We start from the raw sequence: 23,050 nt of genomic DNA, 5'->3' as shown, positions 1-23,050 counted from the left end.
TCATAGGTTCCATGTGCCTTGTGAAGTCATGGTTCCTCAGTATAAGATCGAGGTAGTAAATTAATCATTTCCATTTGTCTATCTTTTATTTTTCTAAGTAAAGATTTGGTTGCAGTAGTGTTTATATTTTGAATAGCAGGCAATCCTGGAAGTAGGGAGATGGGTAGAAATGGAAGAGATTTATATATGAGATGACTAGGACTGAGCTTTTAGAACAAATTAAAGACCAAGTAAATGAGTATTTTTTGAGACTGAGGTTAAATTGAGTTAAAATTGGAATAACTGGTTCAGAGTAAAATGTAAATGTTTAAGTTACATGTAGGCATTTAAAACCTCTAGTAGTATGTTTTTCAAGTGTCCATAGAAATTCTGCACTTGCTATTTATATTGTAATATCTTCTCTGTTTTTCCCCTAGGTGGTATCACGGAAAACTTGACAGAACGATAGCAGAAGAACGCCTCAGGCAGGCAGGGAAGTCTGGCAGTTATCTTATAAGAGAGAGTGATCGGAGGCCAGGGTCCTTTGTACTTTCATTTCTTAGCCAGATGAATGTTGTCAACCATTTTAGGTAAGTCTTTATTCCTATTATGAAGCCAAATGATGTAGCTATTTTGATATAATATTCATAAATATACCTGTATAATAAAGGTGAATGACTCAGTAACAAATAATAGAGAAGGAAGCTTGTTTTCAGTCAAATGATTTAATCAGTGATTTAGAGAGATTCTTTTGAATGTTTACATTTTTTGTTTAAAAACAATATTGTTGGGCATTACTGTGCTGATCCTCAAATATATTTATAGTTTTTAAAGTATAAAGAATTACAAATAAACTTTGAGTGGTAAGGCTAAAATAAAGGAATTGTATACTTTTAGACTGCAGAATAACAAAAAGTGTAGGAAACCCTGTTTAAAACTCAAATTTTGTGTCCTTTATTTTAGCTTCACTATTCTAAAACTCTTTGCAGACATGCACTTCAGTGAAACAGACATATAAATTTTCAAGTACAAATATTCTGTATATATAAACATATTTACCCATATTGTATTCTGTTTCATTTTTATAGAAGAAATTGAAAAAAATCATCTAATGCATATAGTGTTAAATGATGAAATGTTTGTGTACCCTTGGTTTTTAGATTTTTAAAATAAGGTTCAGTAGTACCATGATACCACATGTAGTATGTGAAATTATTACTGTACTTTGTGTAAATATTGCAAGAGATCTGTGAGCTCCTTTTAGCCATATAAAACTTATTAAATTGTTAATTCAGCCTTAAATATGGAAAGTGAGAAGAGGTATCTGAGGGTGAGTTTTCAGATATTTGATGGAATTCTGTAATTGAGGTTTATAAGCCTGATACGTATTTCACATCAAATGCATGTATATATATGTAAGAGAAATAGCCCCAAGTAATTTACTGTGATGAAGATACTAATAAGTGGTATTTTAGTATAAGGATATAGTTACAAGGAAAAGAGTACGGAAATTATGGATTTATAATTTCTCTATAAAACTTGATTTTTAAAATTGGCTGTAAAGATTTTTTTATACTGTATTTTTTTCCTGTTCAAATAGGATTATTGCTATGTGTGGAGATTACTACATTGGTGGAAGACGTTTTTCTTCACTGTCAGACCTAATAGGTTATTACAGTCATGTTTCTTGTTTGCTTAAAGGAGAAAAATTACTTTACCCAGTTGCACCACCAGAGGCAAGTAAAATGAATAAAATATCTTTCAAAACTTTATTTTTTCAGTACAATAATGGTTTTAGCTATTGCTCAGTTTCTTATGTTTATTATAATTCAAGAAGTATTTGTTGTATTAAATTTTAATTCGGGTTATAATGTCAGAACAAAATGGACAACTTCTTTGAAAAAAAAAGAAAATATTTTTCAATAATTTTGTATTTAAGTAACCAGATTAAAAGAAAATACTGTATGGTAATAGCCTAACAAATATTTCTGAATGTATGGGAACAAATTACTGATTTCATAGTACTAACCCTGACTTTGCTGCAAGATTCTGAAATGCCTTGTGTATCATCAATGAAAGGTTAATGTATATGTTTCATGTAGTATATTTAAAATGAAATGATCATTCATATTACGTTATACAAGCATACTGCTTATATTTAAAATATAATTTTCATAAAAACAGGAACAACAAAAAAGCCTTTCTAGGCACTGGGTATTTATAGTCCAAGTAAAAATTTATTTGAATGATCCCATGGAGTTTCTAATGTGAATTTTTATTGGCTTTATGTGGATATACCTCTTTTGACTTTAAGATAAAAAGACTATCTTTTTAAATCTTTTTTTTTATGGTTTCTAGCCAGTAGAAGATAGAAGGCGTGTACGAGCTATTCTACCTTACACAAAAGTACCAGACACTGATGAAATAAGGTATTTTATAATCTATTCTCATGTATAGGCATTTGAAAGAGCTAGACTTCGAAGATTTATTACTCTTGGACTAGGAAGCTTTTGCAGTTTGAAGAAATGGCATACAGCAAGGTGAAAGAGCTTTTGATATTGGGTCTGTTGGTCCTGTATCTCTGGGTTGGCTTATTTGTTCAGACTGTGGTTTTGGATCAGGGTGGCCTCAGTGAATATGATAGGAGAAATAGTTAGGTTTTATTCCACTGTCTCTCACAAAGTAAGGAGAGTTCTACTTCAATCTATATGCTATGTAAATTTTTGTTACCATGTGACATTTATGCCACAGCTATAAAGGATAAGCTTCTACTTTATGTAATGGGTGAATAATTTTAAACCTTAGGAATGTTATAGAACTATGCAACATGTTAGTTTGTGGTTTTATTTCTATATAATTATATAATTTGATAATCAGATTATCTGTGTCTTTCTATAAGCTATTTAATTTTCTAGTGGAAACTTTGTTTCTTACCATTAATTCTCTCATTTAATTCTTATTGACACATTTTTATTTGTAATGTAAACTGGACAGGCCTATAAATGACAAAGGAAAAAATGCATATATTGAAGAACAGTGATGAATTACAAATTTATGAATTTAGGTAATTTAAAAAAATTTTTAGTGGGATCATTTAGGACAGCAGTTCTCTAAGTGTGTTTCATGTAACTATGGGGATCTTTGAGATCCATTTAGAAGGTTCATGTATTAGTCAGTGTTCTCTAGAGGAGATTTTTTTATGGAGAATAGGTTTACACAATGACAGATGGAGACAGTAAAGACCCACAATCGGCTGTCTGCAATCTGAAAACCCAAGAAAGCCAGTGGTATAATTCAGTCTACATCTGAAGACCTGAGAACCAGGGGAGCCTATGGTGTAAATCATAGTCTGAGGGCAGGAGAAGATGAGATGAGATGTCCCAGCTCAACCAGTAAGGCAGCAGAAAGGGATGAATTTCTTCCTCCTCCATTTTTTTTTCTGTTCAGACCCTCAGTGAATTGGATAATGCCCACTCACATTGGGGATGGTAGGATACTGTCCTCTGATTCAAATGCTAATCTTATCCAGAAACACCCTCACAGAGAAACCCAGAAATATAATGTTTAATCTGGGAACCCTACGGCCCAGCCAAGTTGACACATAAAATTAGCCATCACAGTCCATGAGATCAGATTATTTTCATAACATACTAAGACATAACTTGCCTTTTTCACTGTAAATTTTACAATGATGGTACAAAAGCAATGGATGGTAAAACTGCTGGTGCCTTAATAGAAATCAAGGCTGTGGCACAAAAGTGTACTGTATTCTTCACTGTTACACACTTGGAGTTAAAGACAGTTTCATTTAAGAGTGTTGTTGATGAGGGAGTAAAAAATATTTATTAAATTTCAACCTGTGACTACACAACTTTAATCTGTATGATGAAATGGGAAGTATGTATAAAACACTTCTGCTGTGTACCAGGGATCAGTGTCATGAGGAAAAGCAGTGAGTTGAGAGCTGAACTAGTTTGTTCCTTTTTTTTTTTTTTTTTTTTTGAGACAGAATCTTGCTCTGTTACCCAGGCTGGAGTGCAGTGGCACGATCTTGCCTCACTGCAATCTCCACCTCCTGGGTTCAAGGGATTCTTTGCCTCCGTCTTCCGAGCAGCTGGAATTACAGGCGTGTGTCACCAAGTCCAGCTAAGTTTTGTAATTTAGTAGAGATGGGGTTTTGCCATGTTGGCCAGGCCAGTCTTGAACTCTTGACCTCAAGTGATCTGCCCGCCTTGGCCTCCCAAAGTGCTGGAATTATGGGCATGAGCCACTGCACCTGGCTTAGCTGTTACTTTTGTGCACACCATTTTCACTCGAGAGAATGTTTGACATTTTTTGAAGAAGAACAGAGTGAGTCTATTATTTCAAGGAAGAAAACTTAGTGTTTGTTGCCAATGACAAAATTTGAGTTTTGAGTAAAAATTTGAATTTTAGACATTCTGTATTGGCCATCAAGAGTTTGACAGCTTCTGAAATAATGACTTTTCTGATGAGATAGGTGGAGATAATAAAGAATGAGGTTTTTTTTTTTTTTTTTTTTTGTGACAGTTTCGCTCTTGTCACCCAGGCTGGAGCGCAATGGTGCCATCTTGGGTCACTGCAACCTCTGCCATCTGGGTTCAAGCGATTCTCCTGCCTCAGCCTCCTGAGTAGCTGGAACTATGGGCGTCTGCCACCACACCTGGCTAATTTTGATATTTTTAGTAGAGATGGGGTTTCACCATGTTGGCCAGGGTAGTCTTGAACTACTGACCTCGGGTGATCTGCCCGCCTTTGCCTCCCAAAGTGCTGGGGATTGCAGGCATGAGCCATCGTGGCTGGCCAAGAATGAGAGGTTTTGATAGTGTATAATGTGTTAACAACTAGAAGATATAGATAGCTCAGTGAACTAATATTTTCTAAAAGGTCAATGCATGTTGTTACAAAATTATGCATGGGTAAAAGATTCATTTAAAGTGCAAGATAGACCAATAGATGTTATTGGAATGCATAAAGTTCACTGATAAATAGTTTTGGATTCCATATTACAACTAACCTTCAAGAAAGTACCACTCGTTGAGTTTTTGGTGTAATTTCATAGAATATCTATAATTATCAGAAAAGGCTATTAAAATACTTATCCTTTTCACAACTACATTCTTAGGTGAAGCCAGATTTTCTTCATATGTTTTAAGCAAAAAAATCATATAGCAGCAAATTTAATGCAGAAACAGATATGGGACTCCAGCAGTTTTCATTTAAGCCAGGCATTAAGAGATTTGCAAAATTATAAAACAGTGATATTCTCACTAAATTTGTAAAAGTATCTTTTTCATATTTTTAATGAGCTATTTTTAAAGGAATTAGTGAATATTTTAAAACATTTGTTTTAAATTTGAATATGGTAAATATCAGTAGATATCCATATAAATAAAAGCCATTTAGGATGTCATTTTTAAGAGTGTAAAGAGGTCATGGGAGACCAAAAAGAAAAAAAAAATAGCTGATCTAGGAAGATGGGAATTTAAATAATACTTTGATGATATAAATTTGGATTTATGAGTCTTTTAAAAAGTTTATGCACACCTGTGGATTTTAAAATAAAAATACCTTAAAAATTAATGATTTAATAAAGCACTTTAGCCTGTTTTAGGGGGGATAACACAAAATAATACAGAATGAGTTATGATTAGATTGTATTATTACTAACAAGCTTATTTAAAACTTTTTTTGGTTTTTGCACCATGAAAAGTTGGTATAGCAACAACAATGAAACTTGAAATTAGAAGTATCTCTTATGGCTACTTTTAACTAAGAAATGAAATTTACCAGTTCATGTGCACCCTCCTTTTACTCATAATGATTTTCTTTAATGTGCTTATTTAGGTGGTTCTAGAAAGGAATAGTTTAATTGGTTAAGTGGTAATGTCTGCTGCCATTCAGCTAGTGAAATATTGGCCATCATTAAGAAGGATTGTAGAATCAAGATAGAATACAATATTCTATGATTATTCAAATATTGAGTTAAATGTTGTATAATACAAGTTCTGTTGTCTGAAACATTGTCCAAGATACAATGAAGCTTGAGATAGCATAGAGAAAGCAGTTAAAGCTTTCAAGGATAGGAGAAGAGATTTACTTAAATTTACTTAATAGATTTTGGTTTGTGAATATTAAGATTGAAAGGAAAATTGCTGAAAAAAAAGACAAATACAGTTATAGATACAGGGTTAATGGTACCATCCAACAAATCTGGAAACTTTGTGTTCAGTTGCATTCTTTTAAGCCTGAAAGGACAAATTCAAGAATTACTAATGGTTTTATATTGATGAAATACATCAGCAACTTGTTGTTTCCATAATTGTGTGCAGGTTGAAAACATCTAGGTTTCAGTAAAAGGAAACTAAGTTGTATATGCATCTCTGTACTCTTAAATTGGTAACAGAAAAAAAACATACATTCCTTTCTCATAATATATCCCTTGGTACCTACCACTTTCAGAGAAAGAATGCTGTACCCATTGGATAATGGGTATCTGGATGAATTAAGCCCTGGTTTTTTTATAAGAAAAATGTTAACTGACATAAGCATCTACATCATGCTTATCTAAAATAAACATTTTCTGAAGTAACTCTATATCTTATGTATGTAAAATGTGTTATATTTATTTTGTGTTTTGATTTTATATCTACCCTACATCTGAAAGAGTAATAACATTGAAACATAAGTTTTTCAATTCAGTTTTCTTGTAGTTACACCCCAAAACCTTCAATATATGTACAATCAGTTTCTGTTAACAGAAGTTGTAATTTGAATCTAACAATAATTCAGTGATATAGTTAGTGCAGATACTACTATCAAACCCATTTTACTCATGAGGTAATTAAAATTCAGATTATTTATTATTTTCAGGAATTGACATGTAGATAATGCCAGAAATAGGATACAAATTTAGGGTGTTTGACTCTAATTCCTTACATTTTTCAATATAATACTATCCCTATCCTATTTTGTGGTATATGACTATTCAAATCTCTGTATTTAAAATTTTTAAATTTAATAACTTTAAAATTGCTATTTTCAGTTTCTTAAAAGGAGATATGTTCATTGTTCATAATGAGTTAGAAGATGGATGGATGTGGGTTACAAATTTAAGAACAGATGAACAAGGCCTTATTGTTGAAGACCTAGTAGAAGAGGTGGTAAGTTTTGTTCTTTTCTTCTCAATTCTAGATTCTAAATATTTTATAAATTTGGATCTTGTCCATAATCAGAGAAAGTAGCTATGAATACATTTCTTTTATAAAAGAACTTAATTGATAAGTACAAGAATTATAAGTGCTGTTTGTTAGTATGGAACATAATCAGGCTAGCATATTATAATACATAGCTGCCAATATTCAGAAAGCTTGTATGATTTTCTATGAATTAAAAATATATTAACATTTGTGTTTTCTTTTGAGACAGAGTCTTGGTCTGTTATCCAGGCTAGAGTGCAGTGGCGTGATCTCGGCTCACTGCAACCTCCACCTCCCAGGTTCAAGCATTTCTCGTGCCTCAGCCACCCAGCTAGCTGGGATTACAGACATGTGCCACCATGCCCAGCTAATTTTATATATATATATATATATATATTTTTTTTTTTTTTTTAAGTAGAGACGGGGTTTTACCATGTTGGCCAGGCTGGTCTCAAACGCCTGACCTCAAGTGTTCCACCCGCCTTAGCCTCCCAAAGTGCTGGGATGACAGGCATGAGCCACAGTGCCCGGCCTGTTTGTGCTTATTTTTATTCTTTTTTTTGCCGTCCTTTTCTTCCTCATAAGTGAAGTTATATCAGTCTGATCATGAAACCTCAACTGGTTACACATGTTTGGTTTTACATTCTTTATCTTTCAAATATATATATAATTTTCCAGTAAACTTGGAAGAATTCATTTATATTATACATATATTATCACATGGTTCTACATTTTGAATCTCGTCCTTGTTTTTGTTTCCATCATATAATACGTTATCATATGGTATCAATTACCAGGTGCATTTTTAATAACAGGTCAGCATTTGAACGGCTTTTATATTTCAGAGACAATACTCAGTATCAAATATATTGTACATTATAACTTTGGAATTCTCCCTTTCCTTTCGGATTTTTCTAGTGAGATGGAGTGGCTTTCTGTTGTCTTTTACAGCCTTCAAAGCTACTGTTTTTAAATTATGCCACAGACCTGATAATATTCTGAAGAGTATTGCTCCTGGAAGACTGCAGTGGAGAATATTGTTTTTTCCTATTATTCTCTTACCTGCCTATTCTGGCAACCAAATCTTGATCCATAGAAGTAAAACATACTGAGTAGAGGTGGGAAAAGTTGAGGAAATGGTGTGATACAGTCCATACTCATAGTCATATAGTTATTTAGTGAAAGAGCTAGGATTAGGACTCCTAATTCCTAGATTAGTATTCTGTATTCTACAGTAAAAGAGATATTTATTCCATATAGGCAAACAGTATTCGTACTGAAGCATCTTACTATGATAGTTTTCCTATAAAATTTGTTAGTTACAACTTTTAGTTTGGGTTTCCCTCTCCTTGCTGTATCACCATCTTCCCCATCCTGATTACTTCAAGGAATTGCACTATAGTTGAACTTTTCTTGAGCTCTTGGAATTCTGGATCAAATTTAACAAGATAAACTTTAAAGAAAATGAAAATTACTCAATGTATACAGAAAAATAATAATAACAACCCAAACCAGAATAAGGAGACATGACCTCACATCAGTACAAGGGATCAAGGAAAAAGTTAGCAACTCAGTATGAGTGAATAATGTGATGTGGTTGCTAAAAATGAATATAGTAACATTATAAATTAATAGTGGAATAATTCCACGTCATTTATAAACAATTTTCACTCCAATATGTAGAATAACTTTCATGATGGGCTTTATTAGAGGGTAGTGAATTCTTTGTAGATTGAAAAACCATTTGGACATTGTCTAGTCTGTGAAGATGTTTTGGGCATTCAGTTAGTGGTTAGATTTAAGGAATTTCTCCTTCTAAAATTCTAATTACAGTTCCCCAAACACATTTATACTTTTATGTATTAACTCTAGAATGTATGCTCTCTGAGGGGAGGGAATTTTGTCTCTGATTCACTGATGTATTACCATTGCCTAGAATAGTGTCTGGCATTAGTTAGACATTCAGTAAATGTTTGTTGAGTAAATGAATGTTTCTATGTTTATAGTTTTCCCTCTTCCTTGACATTCCTGCCCTGATAGATTGCCTTGTAAAATTTGATTCATCTTTATCAGCTCAGTTCATATGTCATCCCTGTTTCACAGAGGATTTATGCCTTTCTGGAGTCTCTTAGGCAAAATTATTTCCTTCTGTATTTCCATAGCACCTTGCTAATTCTGCATTCTGTTACACTGTCTAAAATTAATCATTGTGTAAACCTCTTCTACAAGAGATTAACTCCTTTTGGGCAGTGACACAATGATAATGCTATTCATTTTTATAGTTTTTTTTTTAAGCCTACTCCCTTGGATATAGTAACATTCAGTGAGTGTTTGATTTTAGTTTGATTAGGTATTTAATGAGTGAGGACCAAATTGTGAGAAGTAAATCCACATGTAGTTAGACCATTTTTCTTCATAACAGTGGAATGAGTAACACTATTGTATCTTAAATCAGAGGAATATAGAATAAAATAAAGTTCAAAACATAGTAAAAGGGGGATGTCTTTTATATTGAAAGTAGAAGTTGATGTTCACTTTTTACGGGCTCAGAATGTCTTACTGAAGAGGTAGCATTTGAGATAGTTCCTTCCCAGATTGGTTAGGTATTTATCTAACAAGTAGAAAGCAAAAAGTGGAAAGTACATTCTAAGAACAAAAAGTACAAGCTACAGTGGTGGGAGATTGGCAAATAGGAAGTTATGTGTGACCATGGTATAGGAACCAAAAAACAATTGGTAGTATGAGACAGGAAATGTAGACTTGAGTCCTGTGGTAAACGACTTCAGTTGCAGAATGAGAAATTTGTAGGCAGTAGAGAGGTGTTTTTTTTTTTGTTTGGTTTTTCTTAATGTAGGGCACAGCTGCTGTTGAAACTGATGTATCCAGATTAGAGTGGTGGAGTAGGACATAATTATATTAGTTGGGCTGTTGTTTAAGAAAAGTCGATAAGAGGGCCTGAGTTAGGGTAATGGCAACAAGAAAAGATTAAGAGAGGTTTGGAAAGATATTTACTGAACAGAAACATCTTTTTTTATATAAACATAAATAAGGATAGTGTGGGGATATGTTTGCAGATATGATTTTCATGAATTTTAATAAAAGTAGATTAATAGTTAATTATATAAAATACTGTCTTAATGTCTTCCCTTTAGGGCCGGGAAGAAGATCCACATGAAGGAAAAATGTGAGTTTGTGTTAATTATTAAAATGAAAAAAAAAATCTATATTGTAAATTTACTAATTGGAAAACTTTGGCCAAAAAAATTGTTTTTTAAGGTTTTGGACTGACTTAACTTTTAAATTTGGCTTAGGGAACTGATTTCTAAATATTTTCTTAAGGATCTAGTGATAAAGTCTTGTTTTCAAATAAAAGGTTGCTGATAACTAAATATAACTCTTTTTATCACCACACTGAAGACTTTGAATAAACACTACATTTATAACATTATGAATGTCACAATTTGGCACATTTTAAAATTATTCATAGTATTTCTTGGTTATTCATAGTATTTCTTGTTTTATAGCCACATCTTTTATCCCCCCAAAATAACGGTTCTTCACAATTTTAATAAGATTCAGCAAGGTCTTTTTTTTTCATAATCTTCAGACTGATTTTATGTATATGTAAGTTTTCTTTTGAAGATCTGAACCATTAATCCCAATTCTCTCTTACTCACATTTTAATAGACTATTCATCTCCTAATATCTTTTCAGTACAACATTTTTTTCTTATCTTTCAGCATTTAGGGATGGAACTTGAGGCTTGTCTCAAGTGTTTGCTTTTTCTGTTTTCTAACCATTAGAATATAAAAACATTCAACTGACTACTCCATTTGCAGTCACCTTGTTTAATGCTTCACCCTTCTGTAAGTGGAATATGTAAGATATATTCTGAGTTCATTTTTATTGTTTCTTGTAGCTACAAAATAGATTCCATTAGTGAGACTGTACCCTGCTGTTTGTATTAGTTTGAAGTCTCCTCTCTACCTATATCAGGAGTTTCAAATTCTTTTTTGTTATTTTTTCTTTTTTTTTTTTGAGACAGAGTCTTGCCCTGTTGCCCAGGCTGGAGTGCAATGGCACGATCTCTGCTCACTGCAACCCCTGCCTCCTGGATTCAAACGATTCTCTGCCTTAGTCTCCTGAGTAGCTGGGACCACCGGCGCACACCACCACGCTAGGCTGGTTATTGTACCTTTAGCAGAGATGCGGTTTTGCCATGTTGGCCAGGCTTGTCTTGAACTCCTGACCTCAAGTAATCTACCAGCCTCGGCCTCCCAAAGTGCTGGAATTACAGGCATGAGCCACTGTGCCCAGCTAGGAGTTGCAAATTCTAATTAATGCTTGGAAGAATCAGACAGACAATGTAAGCAAGTGAAGCGGGTCAAGTATATATATTCCCAGTTTTCTTTAGACACAATAATCTTGATCTTTCTTATTTTCCCTCGTTGCTAGAGATCAAGGTACATGGAACTATGTCCCTACTGTCAAAAAACAACACTGTACGTGTGGTAATAAATGGCAACTAATATTCACTCATGGTGTTAGGGAAAACTGTGGGAAGTAGAAAACTAGAAAGTGTTTGCCTATTGTAAGGTAATCACTTTGTCTAGTTTTCTAGTTGATATGTGTAGGAGTCTGAGTCTAGTGTTGTTAGATCCTTCTGATTTTCAAAAAAAGACCATAAATCTAGGTTTTTTTATTTTAGATAATAGCAATGGAATTTTAAATTTAAAAATATAGGTTAAATGCTAGTAAACATTTAAAGCTACATCAGTTTTCTCATAGTATAAAATATAAATCCCACTTTCACTCGGAAGTCTTTTTATCTGATAGCATTGTCATTCTTCCATTTTTCTTAACTTTATGTAATTTCTTAATTGGGGCGTAACTTAAATTTGCATTGTTGGTTTATTTTATGTGTATGTTTGTTCCCTTTAATTTCCTAATATAGGGACTGTGGCAGTACTTTAAATTCTTTAAAGTGTCCTCAGTAACATCTACAAGTAACCTTTGAGATTAAATAGATGGTATAACTTTGGTTGAATTTCTTTCCAGCTCCCTATTTACATGATATGGGCACCAAGTCCTGATGACTTTATCTCTTAAAGTATTTCTTAAATGTTTACCGCCTTCTCAAATCTTAAATAACTACATTCTAGTTCAGGCCTTTTTAAATCTCCTGCCAGGATTTGATATAACAGTAACCTCCAAGTTGATCTCCCTTGACTCTTTAGCCTCATCAAATCCTTTTTTCCAGTAGCTGGAATAATCTACCTAGATTGAATCACATTATCCTTAACTGCCAGCAGGTATATGAAAAAATGCTCACCATTCATTACTAATCATCAGATAAATGCAAATCAAAACTACAATGAGATTTCATTTCACTCCAGTTATAATGGCTTTTATCCAAAAGATAGGCTATAATGAATGCTAGTGAGGATGTGGAGAAAAGGGAAGCCTTGTACCCTGTTGGTGGGAATGTAAATGAGTGCAGTTACTATAGAGCACAGCATGGAAGTTCTTTATTAAAAATAAAGCTACCATATGATCCGGCAATCCCACTGCTGGGTATATATCCAAAAGAAAGGAAATCAGTGTATCAAAGAGACAGCTGCACTCCTATGTTTCAGCACCATTCACAATAGCCGAGATGTTTAATCAACCTAAGTGTTCATCAGTGGATGAATGGATAAAGAAAATATAGTACATATACACAATGGAATACTATTCAGCCATAAACAAGAATGAAATCCTGTCATTCACAGCAACATGAATGGAACTGGCAAATACCATGTTAAGTGAAATAAGCCAGGCACAGAAAGACAAATACCATGTGTTCTCACTCATATGGGTGCAAAATATTAGAAAATTAACTCAGGGAGATAGATAGTAGAATGATGGTTACCAAAAGGTGGGAAGGGTAGCAGGGAAGGGGGGATACAATATGGCTGATTAATAGGTACAAAAATACATCTAGATAGAATGAATAAGATCTAATTTACTGGATATTTAAAAATAACTAAAAGAGTGGAATTTGAATATGCCTAATACAAAGAAATGATTATATGTGCTTGAGGTGATGGATACCCCAGTTATCCTGACTTGATCATTAAACATTATATGCTTGTATCAAAACATCACTGGTACCCCATAAAAATAAACAAAATAGTTGTATACATTACCCATAAAAACAGAAAAAATAAAAATTAAAAAATTGAATCTTACACTGATTCTCCACCTTTACCTTAGCAGAGCCTAAAAAATGATCTGTTATCTGGTTATTTTGTCGTTTACTACTCCTAGCACTTATCATCTGTAGTTTCCTAATCTCCAGCATGTAGGTCTTCAAATTCATAATACTTTTTTCTTTATTGTTTTAGAGATAGGTTCTTGCCATTGCCCAAGCCGGAGTGCAGTAGTGCTATCATAGTTCACCTCAAACTCCTGGGCTCAAGTGATCCTCCTGCCTGAGCCTCCCGAGTAGCTGAGACTACAGGTGTGTACCACCACACCTGGCAAATGTTGTAATTTTTTTTTTTTTTTTTGTAAAGATGAGGTCTTACTATGCTGCCCAGACTGGTCTCAAACTCCTGGCCTCAAGTGATCCTCCCACCTTGGCCTTCCAAAGTGTTGGGATTACAGGTGTGAGCCATTGCTCCTAGCTATTTTTCTTTATACCTTTGCTCAAGCTGCTTCCTAGGCCAGAATTCTTCCATTCATACTTAGCTCATTCATCACTTCCCCCTAGAAAATCTTCCTTTATTTTCCTCTCTACACACTCAACAGTATTGGTACCCTTCTCTGTTACTCCCAAAATGCCTTTGGCAATACCTATCACTGTGCTTATTATAGTTTCTACATTGTTTCTATAGTTAGGGTCTCACTATGTTGCCAGGCTGGTCTTGGACTCTTGGGCTCAAGAGATCCTCCTGCCTTGGCCTCCGAAAGTACTGGGATTACAGGTGTGATCCCAGTTCCCACGCCTGGCCTAGGAGTGGGAACTTTATAAGAGCAGGGACTCATCTTTTTATCACTTTTATCACTGTTGCAAACCATGTGGTTGAAATATATAAATTTTATATGGGAATAAATGTCTGAAAAATGAAATGAAAACTCTTTAGAAAGAGATATTGCCACTTTGGCTTCAGACTGTGTGCTTATGCTAAATAATCTTGTTCATCTGTAAACCGTATCATTTTTTTTACCCTTCTTTTTTTGAATTTTTTTCAAACTGTAGAAGTAGAGGATTAGCCTTGGAGGTCAGGTCATGTAGTTGACTGTCCTCCAGAATATAAAAATCCTGCTCTAGCATTTGTAGTAAGTGGTCATTTAGCCTATACTTGAATGCAGTATAGAACCTCACTACTTGTAGTCTGAACTGTTTTAGTTGTTGTATTCTTGCTTTATATTATTCAAAATTTACACAGGGAGCACCAGGAGATCTGAATCAGTGAGTTAATGCTTGGAATGGTGTTAAAGAAAAGTTTACCTTTTCATTCATGTGAAAATTTAAAAATTCAGTTATATTTTCATACTTCAGTAATAATTGTATGGATCATTTAAAACAATGTGAATGACCTCTGAACCTGTCACACTGGACTTTTGAGCACTTATATATTTTAGTCGTATATTTACTTTCTAGCTTGCTCTTTATTATTAAAAATACTTGTAGACCCTAAGAAGATCCCACAAAGTAGTAGATAGGTGATCGGGAATTGTCAGCCTGGCATTAAGATGTGTTAATCAGCAAGATAGATAATAGGCCTTTAGGTAAATAAGAGGTGATTTTATGTACTTTGATGACTAGTAATTACTTTTTAAATCAGATATATCATTTTATTTGAAGGTAAAATTTAAATAGGTTATTGTATGCTCTATGTCTTGACTATGATGCCTTTTATAATAATTTCTAAAGGCTTAATTTAAGAATACAGAATATAAAATACATAGCAACCTAGTTTGATAGGCTGTTAGCTCAAATAGAGTTGGGAACACTAAGTCCTTCTTTTCTTTCAGTTCTTGATGGTGCTATCCACTCATTCTTATCACCCAATCTTATATTCTGACTTTCAGCAAAGTAAGAGTCAATATCTTGATTTTATTTGAAGAGAGAATTTATCAGATGTTATAGGAAAATTCAGAAATGAATTCATTAATTTTTTCAGGGAAGTTCTGGAGTAGGCTCTATCTGTACTACTCCTCCTTCCCCTTACCCCACAAAAAGAAAAAAAAGACCTATAACAGTCTGTTATTATCAGGATTAAAAATTGTTGCCATTTTTGTATTGGTAATGAAAATTGTAGTTTATATTTGATAGTTTCTAGTTTTACTATATTTTGTTGAAATTAAGTATAATATGTATATAAAATGTATTAAAATGTAATAAGAATGAGATGATTTGATTAATTGCATTTATTTTATCACTTTGAATTAAACTTACTATATTGGTTGTTTAATTTTGATCATATGATAACAGCAAAAAGGACTTTATTTATATATCTAATTTATTCTCTTTTTAAGATGGTTCCATGGGAAGATTTCCAAACAGGAAGCTTATAATTTACTAATGACAGGTACTTACTTATTTACTTGCTTTTCTAATGTCTATTTAAAGAGAATAAAAAAGTGAACAAACCATTTATCATGTGTTTTGCCTTTAGCATTCAGTTAGTGTTTATGCATGTTATAATTTCGTGTCCAGTACTAAGAAGCTGGTGTTTTTATTTATATTTTAAACATACATGTGTTATAAAATTTAGTCAAGTGTGTTTTTCTTTTACCCCAGGCCCCTGTCCACTTCCTCAGAAGTAACACTAGGTGACAGTTTTTTTTCCCCATATGTTTCTAGAAGTTTTCTGTGTCTCTGTGAATCTTTCTCACCCCTACACATACACAGACAGGAACATGCAACACACTTTTTTCATGTTAGATATATATTGGGAGATGATTCTGTATCTGCAGATAAAAACTTTCATTACTCTCTTTTATGGATTTAAACTTTTCATTATATAAATACCATAATTAACTAGTCTTCAGTAGAACGATATTGTATTGTTTTTATTCTTTTGCTGTTCAGCTACAGCAGACATTCTTGTATTTATCTTTGTATACTTGTGGAATTATATGATTGAGCTTTATTTAATATGTATTAATTTTAACATTTCCCAAAACTGTTATGCTTATAAATACAAAGTAAAAATTGACTTGTATTGTGGTTTTAACCATCCTGTCATTGTTTATTCTTACTAAATATTTAAGGCTGAATTAATTTAAATACCGAGCATTTCTTCGGCAAACCACATCTTATAAAGATTTCAGACAAGTTTAAGCTTTAGTATGTAATTTAAAAGTTTCAGTTCTTCAAAAATGTTGACTGAATCAATAGTTTCTGTATTTGGTGAAATAGATTCTTGTGGTGATAACCCTAATTATAGAGGTAATCTGAATTGTTTTAATCCATAAAGCATTGCATTTTAAATTAATACTTTATTCTTTTGAAAGATTTGAGATAGTTTTTGAAGTACTCAATTTTATTGTGAAGCTGTAGGTTAAGTAGGTTCAAAAAATAAGTTAAAAAAGATTATGATAATGCTATATGATAGTAATAGAGAAGAAATTTTAAACTAAAATGACATTCTGTCAGCTATTTCAGTGTGGAACCAAAAATATGTAGTTTAGTGAATTTATTGAATTTTGGATATGTTTCTTTTTTGGAACTTGTACCACCAAGTACTTGAGGTACTTTTGTTTTAAGTCATACAAGGTTGAAAAGGAGCTAAACTTAATTTCCTTAATACATTAGTTTGCATTTTCTTTGTGTCATGTGCTCTTTTGAGGATCTGGTGGGATTTTCTCTCCTGAGAAGTACAAATAAGCACTTGCATGCACAGTCTTGCATGAAATTCCTATCATATTCTAGAAGAAATTTAGAGAGTATCTTGGATTCCTGTCAGTAAGATTTGTTGTATCAACTTAGAAACACTTTCATTTTAGCCCATATTATACAATCAATTTCTGTAATTTTTATGTTTACTTATGTATTAAGCCTTGAAGATTCAGTTTAAGGAGATTTATTTTTTTCTTTTTACTGAACATGAAGTTACTTCATAAGTGCCTTGATTGGATGATTGGAAATATTAGTAATTTACCCCTCAAATTCTATCTTATAATCTAAGCATTCATTGTGCTTTCCTAAAAACAATCAAGTCCTGATCTTTTCTGGATCATTTGGACTTAAATGGAGAAAAGGCAGAGCATCTAAGTATTATGAGTCACTGCCAATCAAAGATATCAGAAATACTTCTCTAAAATTAATGTCATATTTAATATATGATAATTTGCTTCTATAATTCCTTTCAGGAGCATACCTATTGAATAAAATATAGTGTATGTGTATTGATTTTTGATAATGTATACACATATTTCAGTTGTTTTGAATCTACCTTTATAAAAAGCTTTTGGTACTATTTTATTACAGTTACTACTTTTTAATTTTTTTTTTTTTAAGATGCAGGATCTTGCTGTGTTGTCCAGGCTGGTATCAAACTCCTGGGCTCAAGTGATCCTCCTGGATAGCTGGGATTATATGCATGTACCACTGTGCCTAGCACAGTCATTACTGTTTAATGATTAATTGAAAACATTGATTAAGCACAGAGTATTCTTAAGCAAACTGGTCTTCACTTTTTAGAATCTTCTTCTTATGAAGATTTACATACAGAATTTAGCAGTTTTAGCCAGTATTCCCTAACTATGCTTAGGTTCCTTCCAAATTAGGACAGGTGTAGATATTACTGACCAGAAGTTACTGCTGCAAAATTTCTGCTCTCTATTTTTATGTATTAAAGCTGGTAAGATACACCAGAGAGATAGCAGACAAGCAATGTGGATGGTTGTGAATCATAAACCAGAAAATTTGAAAGAAATTATCTTAAAAAAAAAACAAGTTCCTGGTGAAAATTTACATATGTTTATGACTTTGAATGCACTTTGTAATAATACTACTTAACATCTTTTCTTTTTTATTTGATAATTAGGGAAAAACTAACAGCTTAATTCTTACAGTTGGTCAAGTCTGCAGTTTTCTTGTGAGGCCCTCAGATAATACTCCTGGCGATTATTCACTTTATTTCCGGACCAATGAAAATATTCAGCGATTTAAAATATGTCCAACGCCAAACAATCAGTTTATGATGGGAGGCCGGTATTATAACAGGTAAATCATAATTTTTTAGCTATCTTTTACTTTTTGCAAAAATAGTTGAAATCTTGATAATACAGTATTCAGAGTCAAAATTATATAAAAGTTTCTAACTTCTAAAAATTATAAGACCTTCAATATAATTTCATAGTAGTCATGCCCAAGAATTCTTTAGACAGTGTCAAATATGAATACAAATTAGTAACTTATACTTTGTTTCCTTCCAAAACAATTTTTGTGATTTTAAAAATTAGACATAAGCTGTTTGCAACAAATTTACTAAATCCATGTGTTATCTGTAGGAGGAGCAAAATATCTTAGGAAAAGAAAATATATCAACATTATTTTATCAGTGAGATACTTTAGTAGGAAAAAAAAAGTTTCTAAAGATACCTGAGACTTATTATACAGATGTTGTCATGTAACTGAGTTCTTCTCAAGTTGACATTTCTTATATGTGATTGTTGGTTTTTACTTCTCACTTTCAAAGTAAACTCATTGTTTGTCCCAAAACTCAGAATGAATTATAGTTACTTGATTAGGAAAAATAATAGAAGAAACCATATGATAGAATGTCAGCAATTTTTCAGTCAAATAGAAAATAATCTTCATTTGTGAACGTAAAGGTTTTCCTATAACTAATAACTCTCTATTTCCTATTTCAGAGGCTGGCATAATCTTGTTCTAAAATGCTTATATTTGCCTAGTTTAACCCCTCAGTACCACAGCAGCATTCTCTATCCAAATTAGAATTTGTCAAACTAGACATTTGAGTGAATAGAGATTCTGTAGCTTGTTTATCTGAAAAAAACCAAAAAACAAAAACAAGTTCTTCTAGTTGCTTGCTGGAAGCTCAGTTGACTGTTAAAAGACATCAAATGTAAGATGTGAGTCTAGGCAGCTGTACCCTTTTGCCTACCTCATATACAGGTTGCTTGAGTACTTTATACATGACAATCTGAGTTCTAGATGTCCTCACTGAAAATACAGCTAGCTGCAATTTGAGTTGTTTAAGAATGTAATTTTTCCCAATTCCAGTTTTCTGGAGATTTAGACATACAAAATAATGCACTGAAAATATATCATCTTCTTAACTGAATAAATGTCCATATTGAGATCCTTTTTAAAGATAAAATAATTTACATGAATTTATTTTTTTGAAGTTCGTTTTGTTACTAACTTAAACTTCCTTATGATACATCACACAAAACTGGAAATTCTTCCTACATACTGGAGGAAGTCGGTAAAACATGTAAAGGTAGTCGCTTTTGGTTGCTGAACACCATGATGGAACATGAAAAAAGAAGTATTTTAAGTAGATTTCTGTCCAAATTATTGCAATATTATGTTTTCAAAATGAGGATTAAAAAAAAAAGTTAAATGTATGTTAATTTAGTGGCCTTGACCATTCCCCCAGAACTTTGATTTTTATAGTTTTTCTTCCCTGTGAATTTGTTTATAAATTCATCTTATTGTTTCTAGTTTTAACATTAAACTTCTTTAAAAAGCCCCAAATTATGTGAATCAGGTGCTGTGAAAATGAAGGATTTTGTAATTGTTTTGGAAATATATACTTCATTTCAGCATTAACGTTAGTAATGTCAGAAATAATTCCTAGGAAGATAAATCTTTGTGCTTATTGTTTATTGTTAGATATAAATGTATAAAGAAAGATTTTTCAATAAATCTGTCGAACACAGCCATACTCTGCTGTCCCATCTCCCCATTAACTAAACATGAGACCTTGATAAAGAGGGATAGTAGTTATGTCTTTCATTTAGAAACTGTTAAGACATAACTTTAATGTTCCTATATTCAGAGTTTTAAAAAAAAAGAAGAGGCATTTAATAGCAAATTTAATTCAGCAGCCATTTATCGACTTATCTACTTTGTGAAATATACTGTACAAATTCTGTGTAAATACATTAAAGAAAAAGATATAGTTTCTTCATTATTAGTGCTCAGGTTTATTAGAAAAGAAAGTATGGTATGCAGAATGTGATAAATTCAGGGGATATATAAATGCATGGGAATCAGTAAATGAGAGTTCAGTGGGGGGTGAGAAGGAAGACAATGGATTTTGGCTAGACCTTGAGGAGACAACATTAACATTTATCTAGACTTCAAGAAGAAGAGTGCACATGGTTTTATGTGCTAAATGCATTACAAAAATTAAAGTACAGAACACAGTGTCTCTAGAAACTCACGTTTATTTCAAAAGTAAGTTTACATTGAATATGCTTTAGTTTTCTGAGATGTAAATCTGTCTGATTTCATGGCTGGAACTTATATGAATGTCTAGAAAATTCTGGTTTATCTCCCCTGACTGTTTATTTCGGTGTTTCTGGGTAGAGTATAAATGGAAGAGTAATTTTTAAAAAAACTCTTAAGTCTAGCTCATTGGTAAAAACCTATCTGATTGGTTGCCACACACTTTTAAATTTGCTCCTGGACAATCTGAACTGTACTTCCCCATGGTTTCCTGTTCTCTCAGTTTATGGAAAACAATTATATTGTAACATTGAGGTGCTACAGTGGATTGATTGTATTTTACAGTTACTGAGCCCAAAAACCTTTGATGTTTACTGATTTTCATAGATTTGGTGCTTTTTGCTTTAAAACACATAGTCATCTCTTTAGTGGAATCTAGCTATCTTCAAATATATTTCCTGATTTTCATTTTTCTTTTTAACAATTTTGGATTTATATGGTATTAGATTTTTTATTAAAAACATAAAATCTTGCTTGTTCTTTTAATAATGCTTTTATTTATCTCATTTTCACCACACCCCTCTGTGGCTTGTGTTAAATGCTGCTTCTGGTATTAAGTTCATTCATACACTACTAGTTAACTTTTCAGGTCCTTTTGTTTTGGTTTTTAACATTACTTATATTTGGTTTAAATTAACTTTGTAGTATAGGGAAGATAACATACTTGAAGATACACACACACACATATATTCTAATTATATATATATAGTAGGTTAAACAAAATCTGTCTGGAGAAGTGTTTCCTAGGTGGCTCAAAAGTTCCCATTTGTCCAGTATATTAAAGGAAGGTTTAAAATTCCAAGATTTCCATATTCAGGACAATAGAATGATCTTACTGATTATAGAGAAACAACTTTATATTTAAAAAAATACGTGGTTCACTAAAATTTATATTAAAATACAGTATGTCATTTTATTTTTTTGTAATATTTTCCCAATATTTCCCAATTTGTAGCACTTTTAATCAAAATAATAAGCTTTTCTCCCTATAGTGATAATCCTACATGTAAGATTAGCTGGGGGTTTTTTTCTTCTTTTTGCCTGCTTTTCATGTGTTTTATGACCTGTTTCTGATATAAAACCAGTACGTGTAAATGTGATAATAAAAATTCTTAATTTACCTGAACTCTGCTTCCTAAATAAATGCCATGTTTCTGTGAATTCTTCATTCTTAATATCTCATATGTACTCTTGGGGGTGAAAAAAAAGGTAGACTTTTAATCATTTCCTCATTTATGGTGACTCTTTGAATATGGTATTGTTGACCTGGCTGCCCACTTGATGGGTATGGAAAATCAGAATCTGGGCCATGTATTCTGGCCTGTAAATCTATATTGAGAACATTGTTTTTTCTAAAATAATATGAATGTTATGATCATTTATTCTATTAATGTATTTGTGTTATGTGCTTTGAAAAAAATTTGCTAATTAGATAATCCTTGGTAAGAAAGTTTACACATATTTTTAAAGATTTTGCAGTTTTATGAGACAGATTAATATTAGAAATTTTTATTTTAACAGCATTGGGGACATCATAGATCACTATCGAAAAGAACAGATTGTTGAAGGATATTATCTTAAGGAACCTGTACCAATGCAGGTCAGTGTTGCATTTCTTATTGCAATAATTAGCATTTTATTTTAAAATGCATTTTGGTGGTATGTTTTTGCACACATTTGTACAATTCAAATTGGATACAACTTAAAACTACAGATTATTTAGATTTTTTAGAAAGTCAACTGTAAGAATCTTTTAGTTTTTATCTATGTTGATTTTAGGTAATCAGGAACAACCTAGTGGCTTTTTGAGATTAGAAGCAGTCGTGGAGGAAGGTAAGTTGCAGTAGGTCCAGGAGTGAGTTTTTTGGAGGCAAAAGTAGAGACAGCAGGGATAAACCACAGCCAGGCTTATTAAAGCCTGGGGAGTAATAAAAGGAAATAAAAAATACTGATAGAAGAGGATTAGGGCAAAAAATGGTTTACACTTTTTCTTTGTTTATTTGCCTGTAGTTTTACGGTGAGAGAATTTGAGAATGTCTGTATACTCTGAGTGAAAACTGTATAGTAGTAAAGAGGAGAGTGAAGTTGTATGGGGAGATGGGTGGTGGCAATGTCTTACAGATAGGGTCCTAGACAAAAATGAATAGAATCTAGAACATAAAAGGAAAGATTGGCCTTGAGCAAGAGAGCCTGTTAAATGTTAGTTGCTTAACGCTTAGGGTGATTAGCTTCTGTTTCTTCCTCATTACACTTTCTGAAGTATATGGTAGGGAAATGGTATAACAGGGGTTAGAAAAAGGTGCTTCAAAAGACGGATTAATAATTTTCCTAAGTGGAAAATGGAGGTACTGTTATTCTAGGGACATAAAGGATTATT

General features: G+C 32.6%; 1 protein-coding gene across 8 annotated transcripts in view; it reads left to right on the top strand.

Annotated features, from left to right (window-relative positions):
* The window catches only part of RASA1 (RAS p21 protein activator 1), a 124,763-nt gene that overhangs the window by 63,243 nt on the left and 38,470 nt on the right, over positions 1–23,050 (top strand). For 4 of the 8 annotated variants that reach the window (XR_010157180.1, XM_063811113.1, XM_063811111.1 and 1 more), the window contains exons 2-9: positions 417–569; positions 1,580–1,719; positions 2,342–2,408; positions 7,043–7,160; positions 10,349–10,380; positions 15,723–15,775; positions 18,267–18,417; positions 22,195–22,273. Coding sequence is in view for 6 of the 8 variants with exons in the window: in XM_063811113.1 (XP_063667183.1) it covers positions 417–569; positions 1,580–1,719; positions 2,342–2,408; positions 7,043–7,160; positions 10,349–10,380; positions 15,723–15,775; positions 18,267–18,417; positions 22,195–22,273 (793 nt within the window). In the remaining 2 variants the exon portion in view is untranslated. Of the gene's footprint in view, positions 1–416; positions 570–1,579; positions 1,720–2,337; positions 2,409–7,042; positions 7,161–10,348; positions 10,381–15,722; positions 15,776–18,266; positions 18,418–22,194; positions 22,274–23,050 lie in introns of all 8 variants that reach the window. The other 4 variants (XR_010157179.1, XM_517663.8, XM_063811112.1 and 1 more) reach the window with 1 other exon arrangement.

The sequence above is a fragment of the Pan troglodytes genome, chromosome 4 (genome assembly GCF_028858775.2).
Source record: "Pan troglodytes isolate AG18354 chromosome 4, NHGRI_mPanTro3-v2.0_pri, whole genome shotgun sequence".
In the NCBI taxonomy this organism is placed as follows: Eukaryota; Metazoa; Chordata; class Mammalia; order Primates; family Hominidae; genus Pan; species Pan troglodytes.
This window is presented reverse-complemented; position numbering and strand designations above follow the sequence as displayed.